Consider the following 11,464-nt stretch of genomic DNA (forward strand, 5'->3'; position numbering starts at 1 on the left):
TAAAAAGGCAAAGGAAACAAATACAGGGATTAATATGTGAGAAGTAACGTAAAATAAAAGTCTTCCAGGAGCATCTGCCCTTGAAAGGTGTGGGGTTGGGGAGCAGGAATCTCTCTGCCCTGATGGTAAAGCTTCAGTGGTAATCTCCTTGCAGATGGCAACACTTGGCGAAGCTCGGCTAAAGGAAATGGAGGCCTTGCAGTCCTTGAGAGCAGCTAATGAAGGGAAACTACTGTCATCCAACCAAGACTTAGAAATCAAAATCTGTTTATGTCAAAAATCCCCGGCTGCACCTATGATTCAGTGTGAACTCTGCCGAGATGCCTTCCACACGGGCTGTGTAGCTGTGCCCAGCATCTTACAGGGTCCCCGAGTCTGGCTCTGTCCTTATTGTCGGAGATCTGAGAAACCCCCATTAGAGAAAATTCTGCCCCTTTTGGCCTCCCTTCAGCGCATCCGTGTTCGCCTTCCTGAAGGAGATGCTCTTCGGTATATGATCGAAAGAACCGTGAACTGGCAGCATAGAGCACAGCAGATGCTTTCTTCAGGGAGCCTAAAATTGGTACTAGACCGAGCAGGGTCAGGACTGTTGTACAGCAGATGGCAGGCCTCGACAGGCCAGGTGCCAGAGACAAATAAGGTAGGCTCAGACTTTGGTTTTCAGAATCTGGCAAGCCCTTCTGACTTGCATGCATGTTGCTAGGGTGCTCCCCCAGCTACTGAAGCATCATCTTCAGGCTCACTTGTGTGTTTTGTGTTCTCAATGTTGCTGCTGCTGCCTTCCCTTCTTAAAGAAATGTCTTCTCAGGAATTTATTTTGTCTGTTTCCTGAAGCATATACTTATCCATGTGGCCATGGATTCATCTGCTTCTGTGAAGTAGTTTTCTGTAGACTGACCTTCGTTGTTCTTCGTTCGTTTAGAGCAGTTTCAAGTTTTCCACTAATGAGTAGTAAAATTTCAAATGGTTCCCCATTAGTTTGCACAGAAATCTGTTAGTCTGTATACTTTTTATTTATACAGTATTGCTCATTTTAAAGTAATTTCTTAAACTCCATACTTCCCATGTAAACCAGCCTCAAGTAGAATGGAAAAAAGTTCTGCTGTACTCTAGTCTTTTTTTTTTTTCAAATAGTTTTTTATACATTGCCAGGATTTCTTCCTATATGCCTCCTTTTTTTCCTCCCAGGAGCCATCTCTTAAAGAAAAAACACACATTAGTGCTATTTTCTTATCCATTTATCTGAGAGCAGAGGTGATCCAGTATAACATTTGGTGCTCCTGATAGCATTTTTCTTTTTATTAAAGAATTTTCTTTTTTTAAAGGCAGTTGGGGTTATGGCCAGGGTCATACAGCTAGTAAGTGTCAAGTGTTTGGTATGAAGCTGGATTTGAACTCAGGTCCTCCTGACTTCAGGGCCCGTGCTGTATCCACTGCACCACCTAACTGTCCCTCCTGATAGCATTTTGCTAAAAGCATAGCACTAATACTCACTTGGGATAGGAAAGATTTTTCTTTCTTTTTCTTTTCTTTTCTTTTTCTTTCATATAGAGGCAGCTATAAAAAGAAACCCCAAAACTGTACTTTTCCTGTCTCTTTCCAGTTGTCCCTAAGTTCATTTGGATAGTAGCTGAGTTTGTGCCCTTTCCCCAAGGATGATTTCCCCTGACCACTTAGTTCCCTGGATTTCTCATCACTTCCTTGAGAATATACTAAAAGTTTACTTTTTTTTTTTTTTTTTACAATTATGGAAGATTGCAGCTGAGGTGGCTTCAAGTTATTTGTGGTCAAACCTTTATCCCACTCCTTTTGCTATGACTACTTTAGGATAAATGCCCTTAAATAATTTCAAAAATGTTTTGTCAGAGTATATGCACATTATCTTTGTCAGTAAATCTAACTACTACTGTGGTAAATTGACATTGTAAATTTTAACTTAATTTTCTTTTGTACACTAAAGAGTTCATTTGTTTGAATCTGTCCCATAAAGAAAAATGACCCTCTGTTTTGACAGTATAACTACTCTCAAGGTAGTTAGGTAAAACTGGTTTTAGTAAAGCCAGGAATAAAGGCTTAATCCCTTTAGTGATATGAGTCCATTTGCTTAGATTCAAAACGTCAGATGATCCCAGTGTTGTAAGTGCCAAAGACAGTTTGGGGCAACCAAGTCATTGTTTCCCTCGTCAGTCTGACAACCTGATCCAGCTCCATCTCTGGGCCTGTACGAAATTATTTCTGTGCTAGGAAAGTCTTGTTACAAAATGTTTTCCTCCTATTAGGTTTCACAGACAATTGGTGCAATGTCCTTTTCTCTGCCCCATGACTGGGACAACAGAACCTCCTACTTACACTCTCCCTTTTCAACTGGACGAAGTTGCATCCCCCTCCATGGTTTGTATACTCCCATTCATTTTGGGGTTTAGGATAGAGGAGTTAGAAGCAATCCTGCCCTATATTTCTACTGCTGTTAACCAGTTGTCTAATTAAAAGGCCTTGACCTATTTCATTTTAGTCATAACTGAAGTTTATTGTTCCCTTAAAAATGCAGTGGAGTTCTGGGGAGGGAAAAACTTTTTATTAATTCCTTTTTGGAATGTTATAATGGTTAATTTGTGATTCACAACTACATGATCTTCCTTTTCCAAAAGGATGTGTTAATTTTCCAAATATTTGGAGTACTTGTTAGAATCCTGTTCCCTACCCACAAACTGGGCTTTTATAGTATTTTCTGATAGCTTGGTTTCTTTACTAGTTCCAGCTGTGCAGATCTGGGGCTGCCAGTTTCAGTGTATTAAGCACTAATGTGAGGCTACAGATTCTAGTCTTTTCTGAAGGAGCAGTCAGTTTTGGAGGAAAAGTCAAGAATAAGCAAGATAAGAGAGTTATTTTCTTTGATCTTTTATAGGTATCAGTCCTGATGTGGATGAGCTGCTAACAGAAGCCCAGTTGCTCCAGGTCTCTCTGCCTGAGATTCAAGAAATCTACCAGACTTTACTTACCAAACCAAGTCCGACTCAGCACCCTGACAGGGGTTCACCTGTTGGATTCACCAATGAGAAGGCAAGAATCAGGCTTGAGGGGGATAAGCTCTGTGTCATTCACCTTTTCTATAACTAGCAGGTCTGTTCTGCTTGAGTACCAAGAGAAGGACTTCCCAGAATGGGGAGTTAGCCATAAGTGAAGGCCAGGGGAGCCATTTGGAGCCAACCCAGGACTTAACAGCATCAGTTATGGGGTTCACCCCTTGCTTCCACCATTGATTCCCTCTGTGATTTGGGACACATCGTCTAATATCTTTGGACCTGGCTAGTGTTTCTCTGTGTCTCTCTGTTTTTCTTTCCTCCCTCTTCCCTTTTTTATGCATATAACTTAAAAAAGGGCCTTTGGCATAAAGACATGCAACTTGGAGAAGGGCTTCTGTGTGCGTGGCTAGATATAGTTGTTGTAAACTTGTTTTTCGAATCTGTAATTGAGGTTAGACCAGGGGTTCTTTTGGAAATCTGGTGATCACCCAGGGATGCCTTTTCAGAGTAGTGTTTTTTAAGCAGTTGAAGAACGTGCTTCAATTCACTAAGTTAGAACTTAGTGAAAATTAAGATCTTTTTTTCCCCATCCAAGTTCACAGACCCCCTGAAATCTATTCATGGACCCCAGGTTAAGAACCCCTGGGCTAGACACATTGATCTATAGGGATGATTCCACTGAGGTCCCTCCACAGCTTTTTAGAAGAGAGATGTTCCTTTCAGTTGTTTTATAGAGAATATTTTTCTCTTATTTCTCTTACTAGTACTCCAGTAGTCAGTCTTGCCCCCCAAGAAGCTTCTAAGACAAACAATACACACCAGTATGGAAATCTCAAGAGATCCATAGAGGATGGAGCCTTGAGCCTGGTGTTTTTTTAAGTGGGAGGTGGGTTGAGGATCCAGGCAAAAATTAACAAGTATTTAGTAGAATAAGGGAGCCTGTATTAAAAGGTAGCATCTACCATGTTGGTTCAGTTATATAGAAGATTTCCCCCTAAAATCTGTGTTTTAAAAATAAAACCTGTTATAATTGAGGTTAAGTGCATAGTTATATTTATCCTTTCAAAGAGATTTAATTTTGGATTGCAACTACTTAACCTCTTTGGCTTTAGGCAATTCTCCAAGATGATAGGTTGAAGATGCCAAGCTGTTTTGGTAGAGTGTTTATGAATTCTATGTATCATTAAAACCACTGGGATGAAGTAAAGACTTCTGCTGTAAGAAATTTGCATTCTAAAGATGGGGTAAATGTGCATATTTAAACATGAACTAATTTTTAAGACAGCATTTTTTACAGCAATCTCTTGATTATTCAGGGACTATTTAACCAACTGTTTGTTGGTCTGATACCTTCTTTTCCTTTGATTTTTACTAGTTGATCAGTAGTATTAGCAGATTAGAGATAGGAGAAGGTAAACTCAAACTACCCTAATTTATTAGGGAGGAGGTCCAAATATTTGGTGTTACATGGGTTCCAGTATACAGTTCTTTCTAGCCATGATAGTTAGCTTTATTTTGGTACAAATATCAAAGGGGATTAGTTGGGAAATCATAAAGCTAATCTTGATGTCACATTTTTCCAGAATGACTGCTGCCGGGGGAAGCGAGATGGAATTGGAAATCTTGAGAGAAAACTGAAGAGACGACTGGAAAGAGAGGGTTTGTCTGTCGAGCGACGGGAGCGAATTAAAAAAACTCGGACCCCTAAAAAGAAGAAAATCAAACTGAGCCACTCCAAGGACATGAACAATCTCAAGCAAGAGAAAGAACGGAGCTACGAATTGGCCCGTCCCACTGAAACTCAGTCCCTGCCCTCAGATACATCATACTCGGAACAAGAGGACTCTGAGGATGAAGATGCCATCTGCCCGGCCGTGAGCTGCCTACAGCCAGAAGGAGATGAGGTCAGTGAGGTTTGGGCCATAGAGGACGTGCTACCTACCCCCTAACTCAGACACCCTGTAAGCTAGACCTCGCTGGGTCTCTCTCTCTTCTGCTTATCTGCTTGGAGCTGATCGAAGTCGATGGCTCCTCCCTGCCCCTACTGATCTCTCTGCTCTTACCATCGTAACTGGGTCTCCTCCCTTTTCTCGAAGAAACTCTTGCTCTTCCCTTTTTCCTTTTCTTGCCTCCTCTTCCAGCTTTCACCATCCAGGTGCTCAGAAGGTGGGAGGGATGCTGTCGTATTGTTTTTAATGCTTACCCACCACAGGGAAGCGCTGTTTTAACCCCAAAGCAGTCACAACTTGAAGAATGGCTTTGACTTGGTTCTGACTAGTGGTCCAGCTACGGTACATCTGGCTTAACTGTTGTGCCAGAGAATCCCAGTGGATGGGATATTGGTGGGTTAGTTAGAAACAGTCTAGATCTCCTGAACCTGGCCCGCTGGCCCGCCCATTTTTGAAACTCATTTTCCCCTCTGAAAATCCCATCTCCCTGCTCTTTGTAACTAGGTGGACTGGGTCCAGTGTGATGGCAGCTGCAATCAGTGGTTTCATCAGGTCTGTGTTGGTGTTTCTCCAGAGATGGCAGAGAAGGAAGACTACATCTGTGTGCGCTGTACTGTGAAGGACGCACCGAACCGAAAGTAAAAAAACAAAACAGTACAAAAACAAACCCCCCCACTTACGTAATTCAGGACTCCGAGAAGATTTCTGCAATTTCTCAGCAAAGCTGCAGGACTGGTATTAGAGCCAGCCTGTAAACGGTGCTATTTCTATTCTTCATGGGATCATTTTTCCAGAACTGTTTGAAAAAAAAAAAAAAAGAAAAAAGAAAAAACTAACAAAAAAATTTTTTTTGACACTTTTTGTATTTTTCCCTTAAGAGCTGTTTGTGGTTGTTGAGGTCTGAAATGCTGACTGTTTTTTGCAGGGGTTTCCACCAATTTAGAAGGGAGTGAAGCTGGCACCTTTTCATGGACAGCATTAAAGTCATACCTCTGTCTGGGATTTACCGGCTTAAGAGTCCAGCTTGGCTTCAGTGCCTAGAGTGGCACCAGAAATTCCAGTAAATCCTCTTTTGAGGAATCTCTCCTGTTTACTCTGTTACCATTTGGGGGGGAACTTTTGGTTTTTCACTTTGGGGTTTTTGTTTTTGTTTTGCTCTGCTCTCCAACTCCCGCCTTCCCCCTTTCTCCTCCCCACCATAGATTAGGTTTATTTATCTGAGCAATAACTTCTATGTCTGGTTTCAGTGGCTGGAATTAAAAACGTTCTGAACAGTGTGGTGGTGCTTTAGCATTGGGTTAATTGGGACACAGACATTTAGGCTCTAGTGTCACTGATGAACTAGTGATGGAGAAGGGAGACAGCTCTGTAAGTAATTGCCACAGCTGTATTGTCACTTTCTCTTTTTTTTTTCCCCTCGGGGAGGGGGGGAAGCTTGTATCAAATGTTGCAGTTTATATTGTGGAATAAATCCTTGGTTATGACATAATAGTAAATCTTGGTTATTCAGAGCCCTTAGAATACAGCTTCTCTTAACCTTTTTTTCTTCAGCTTGTCTTGCTTCTGCCCAGTTAGACTGCTGTAGAGTAAGCCTCAACCTGCAGGGGCTGGAGATGGGTTTCTTCTGGTGTGTTGTGCCCTTCCGTCTACTCTGTTGCTGCACCCCTCACCCCTCCCACCTCCCGTGGTGGCTCATACTCTCCAAGGAAGAGGACTTGTCCTTGAAAGCCGTGCCGTTGATAGGCGTTCTCAGAATGTTGGCAATCATGCCTGATCCCCAGCTTGGTTCCATCTGATGAATTGTTTTCTTTGTATGTACTAAAACTAAAAAAGAAACTGGAGTCTTAAGGACAAGAGGTTAGGAAGGAATCCAAAGGGATTTCTTCCCCGCAGATGGACCTGTAGAAGTGAACATTGAAGGAGAGTTTAGTTTCCATGGGGCTGAGCACTTACAAGGTGGGAGCTGCAACCTTCCCATTTCTTTTTCCTCCCACTCTCATTTCTGACTACTAGGGTGGGGTAGAGGTGGGTGGGGGGAGGGAGGTTCCTGTACCTCTCATCACCATTTCCCTCTCCCGCTTTCCACACCCCGGTTAAAAGAGCTCTGTTTTATGGTGGAGATCACTGACAAACAGAAAAGAAGCTCCCTTGCTTACTTCCCTTTCTATGTCCATTTGGTAACATTTCTCATTTTGCAGCCATCAGTCTAAGGGAGGGTTAGAACTAGTGGGTTTTAAAAAACAAAAACAAAAACACCCTAGCAGTTTGTGATGTAGTGGAGATTAAATGTACTAGCCCCCTTATGCAATTTAAATAATTAAATCTCTTTATGAACAACTCTTAGTTGTCTGCAGTTTTGATGCAGTTCCTGTGATGTCTGTCCTTGTTTGGGGGTCCTGGGTTTAGGAGGAACCTGCTCAACAGAGCACCATCTCAAATAGTATGTGGTCTGGCCCTCAAATTCCCAGGATCTGAAAATGTCTAAATTTTGGTCAGAGTGTCGGCCACCACCTGCTACCAAGACCAAGAAGATTCTGCAGCTAGAATCATAGGCTTGATTGATTGTTTGTCTTTCAAAAGCTCTGAGGTTTCTAGGGGTGTTGAATGAGAAGAAGAATGTTTTTGAAGCACTGAGGCAAGGAGCCATCTGGGATCTATTTTAGGTGGTCCGCACAGGAGTGTTAAGGTTAGCCTCACTATTGAAAAACCACATTAGAAAATCATAGTCACAGTTTTGGAACTGAAGGGGCCGTTGGACTACCCCCACCCCGCCCCCGTTTTACAGTTGAGGAAACTAAGGCTTAAGTAGATTTAGTGACTTAACTAAGATCACACTCACAGTAAGCATCAGAAGCAGAATTTGAACTCAAGTCCTCTGCCTGTATACAGGGTTGGTGCTGCTCTTTACACTGTACCATTATAGAACAGAAGTGTGCCCATAGAATTTAAAAGTAGAAGGAGCCTTCAAGGTCCAAGGTCCCTTCTAGCTTTGATCCTGTAAACCTAGTCCAGTTTCTTTAACAGATGAAGAATCAGGAGCTTAAGGTGGTTGTCTTGTACATTGTTCCAGCTAGTCAGTGATGGTGGCATTGCCAGGGCCAATACCCAGGTCTCCTGACTCTTTGGTACTTATGTGGGATATTGTGTGAATCCCTAGCACTCCTTGGAGCTTGGAGTACAGTCATTAACCTAGGAAACAAGACTGGTTTCACGTGGCTTGTCTCAGTCTCCAGTCTTTGGGGAAACTAACCTAACTGGTAAGTGATTTGTATTCACTGTTGATGCCAATACATGGCATTGGTCAGAGGTTTGCCCACTTGTTCTCCTGTTTGGACAGGGGGATTCCTATTTCAGAGTCCTAAGCTTTTAGGTGGCCATCCCTACACTCCTTCAGGTGCATGTGGGCAGTCAGAGTGTTACTTCTACCTGGATATGGGGAAGCCCTTCCCTGCTTAGCATCATCATGCCTAGGGCCTCCGGTTTATTATTGACAAATAGAAACATTTTTAATGTGATTACAGTTGGATGGGGCCTAGTAAGCTAATCATATGGAGATGTTTAGTGAGAATTTACCACATGTAAGGCCACAGTGATGACAGTCTACCTTCAGCAAGCTTACAATCACTCTTCTGTACACAACCCCAGAGCAGGTAAATCAACAGGTGTTCAGCTACCTCTAGGAGCACAATGTAGAAAAACAGCGATATTTAAACATGAGCAGGATAGAAATAACTCCGAAAATATAATATCATACGCGTGATGCATGTGTCCTCTGAATTAGCACTGGCCTCGACAATAGTCATCCCATACCTTTTGGAATCCAAGACAAGATTTCTGCTCCATATTGGCTATTGGAGAAGAGCAGGGGCAGTAATGAGGCTTTAGCTATGGGTCACTCCCATGTGTAGCTCTAGCAGGCCGGATTAATTAATTTATGACCTGGATGTTGTAAATATGCTGCTCTCATTCCTGTTGCTCAAAACCTTCTCTTTCCAATATGGTTCTTGCTCCCATCAGTGAAGGCCTTTTACCTTCTGAAGGAGTCATGTGAACCCTTGTACATAGGTAGGTTTTCCTGACAGGTTGTCTAAATAAAATGGTTCTAAATTGGGAGCCTATCCTTTGAAGGAATGCTACCTTAACTTTTTTTGAGATGTAAAGCAATCTATAAAGCACTTATATGCTGATCTCTGTGTTCACTTCCCCATTTATCATGTTTGCTTAACTAGGGTGCACCTTAATGTTCTTAGCTATGGGATGGAGTCCTCAAGGCCAGCAGGGGAGCAGACAGAGTTTGGTTTCCCACTTAATTATTTTGGATTAATCACATGGGGCAAGGAGTTCTGGTATTGTGCGTATCTCAGTCATTCTCTTTCCTAGATAACTTGCACTAGTGACTGAGGTGGTTATAAGACTATGGCAAGGTCACTCTACAAGAGTGGAGGCGAAAGACTGCATTCTTTTGGTGGGGAAAACAAGCACTGGGAAATGAAGAAGCTGCTAAATTAGGTGTTGCTTTTTGTTTATGTTATATGCTTGGGTCCCATTATAAAGAATAAGCTACAAACAACTTGATCCGGGCAGAAGTTGGAGAGAGAACAAACTTCTACACACCACACATGGCCCTGATATTTTTCATTCTCTGATTCTTAGTGGAAAAATTCTGAATAGCTAGAAAAGTCCTTGTTACTTGGTTCACCTTGACCTCTAGACAAAATTGGTAAAGATTTTTAAATGATAGATAATCTTACTCATACTGTTCAGGGTCTGCAGGGGATAGATAGCTTCACAGCCTCCTGTAATTTAAGCCAGTGACTAATCACCATAATTGTCAGTCAATCAGGGAGTCCAAAAAAAAAATTTTTTTTTTTTTTGCAGTTTACGCTAATTTTATTTGCTTGAACCTTTATGCACAGACTTATTTGGGAAGTAAGGAAGATATGGGGATTCCATTTCCTGTTATGGTTCCAGAATATAGTGTTAGAATTTTCTAGATGGATACAAATCCAATTCTGCCAGTGGTCTCTTTTAATATTTACATTAGAGTATACTCTATCTGAGGTTGGTCCACTATAACTTTATTCTTTGTATCCCTAGCATTTAGTGAAGTGATTAACATATCATAGGAAGTGCTTTGTGATTGATTTCATGTCACTGTGCCAACCTCTAGGGATGAAATTATACAGCAAACAATATTTGTACTTAAGGAGTTTACATTGTTCTGGGAGGAGGAGGTACCACTTACGCACAGATAAGTAAAAGATTAGGCAGAAGGGAGTAGGTTCCATAACTAAGGGCATCAGAAAGGCTTCTTCCTTGAGGAGGTACCACCTGAGTTGAGCCTTTGAGGAACCCAGTGGTAAAGTGATTTACTTTCTTAGTCAAATTCCTCAAGCCATTAAACCTATTTAGTTCTATAATAGTAGCTCTATAATTGTATCACATCCCCAAGGTTCCCACCCCCCTTAAACCTTGGAAGATAAGAGCCTGCCTTCTCTTAGAGCTAAGCTGGCTTTTAGCTTCCTCCTGTGTGCCTCATAAACCAATACCCATCCTACTGGAGCAGTTGTAACAGAATGAGAGGTAATTCCATTGTCAAAGGGGGTGAGGGAGTCGGGTTATATCTAGTGGAAGTGCTTCCAGACTGCCTCATTTGTTCATGTTAAGAATTGGCCTGAGCAGCACTCCTGTGCTGGGTTTGGTGGGGCATGAATTTCTGGGCACAGCTACTCTGGAAAGGAAGGAACTTGCCTTGAAGAAGAACAAGCAGCCCCCAAGACTCGTGGGGGCACATCTAGAATATTGATGGCTTCTTTTTTTTTTTTTTTGCTTTTTGGTTAGGCAATTGGGGTTAAGTGACTTGCCCAGGGTCTTCCTGACTCCAAGGCCAGAGCTCTATTTATTGCGCCACCTAGCTGCCCCTCCTCTTTTCTCAAACTCGGATAGTGCCTGTAACATAAAGAGCCAGTCTCCAGGCTCAGATATGGGTTTGGCTAGATTTGCATAGGACATAGTGATGAGAGGAATGTTTAACCAACATAAAAGTGGACACTGAAGCAGATACTGCATACTTGTGTGCCTCATGAGAAAGTGTAGATAATGAGTGAGGTATAGAAAAAGCTAGTGCAGTTCTAGATCTAGACAGACAAGGATCTAATAATCAAACTGTCCAACATTCCCCTCTTAAATAATTTCCCCATTGCTGGTCACGCAGGTTTGCAGCCTCCACTCTTCTCAAACATGTGTGCCTCCCACATCCTCCTACCATCTAAACACTTGGCAATTCAACCCCTTATAGCTACCACCCTAGTTCAGACTCCCTCATCACTCCTCAGCTGTTCTGCCACAAATGGTCCTGCTCCTAATTGGTCTCTGCCCACCATCTCCAATCCATCATTGACATGACTTTTGAACTGATAATAAATCTGATTGTGTCGTTCACTTTATTCTGGGAACTCCTGTAAGTCCCTCTTCCAGCTGGTGGGCATTTAG

At 42.2% G+C, this 11,464-nt stretch overlaps 1 protein-coding gene across 2 annotated transcripts in view; it reads left to right on the forward strand.

The window, feature by feature from the left end:
- Nucleotides 1-7,309, forward strand: part of KDM5B (lysine demethylase 5B) — a 72,923-nt gene extending 65,614 nt beyond the window's left edge. For both annotated transcript variants that reach the window (XM_027843386.1, XM_027843387.1), the window contains 5 exons: nt 155-640; nt 2,280-2,391; nt 2,906-3,060; nt 4,607-4,927; nt 5,477-7,309. In XM_027843386.1, coding sequence (XP_027699187.1) covers nt 155-640; nt 2,280-2,391; nt 2,906-3,060; nt 4,607-4,927; nt 5,477-5,614 — 1,212 coding nt within the window. In that variant the 3' untranslated portion in view covers nt 5,615-7,309. The remainder of the gene's footprint in view (nt 1-154; nt 641-2,279; nt 2,392-2,905; nt 3,061-4,606; nt 4,928-5,476) is intronic.
- Nucleotides 7,310-11,464: the final 4,155 nt, after the last annotated feature.

The sequence above is a fragment of the Vombatus ursinus genome, unplaced genomic scaffold (assembly GCF_900497805.2).
Source record: "Vombatus ursinus unplaced genomic scaffold, bare-nosed wombat genome assembly UNPS02014909.1, whole genome shotgun sequence".
In the NCBI taxonomy this organism is placed as follows: Eukaryota; Metazoa; Chordata; class Mammalia; order Diprotodontia; family Vombatidae; genus Vombatus; species Vombatus ursinus.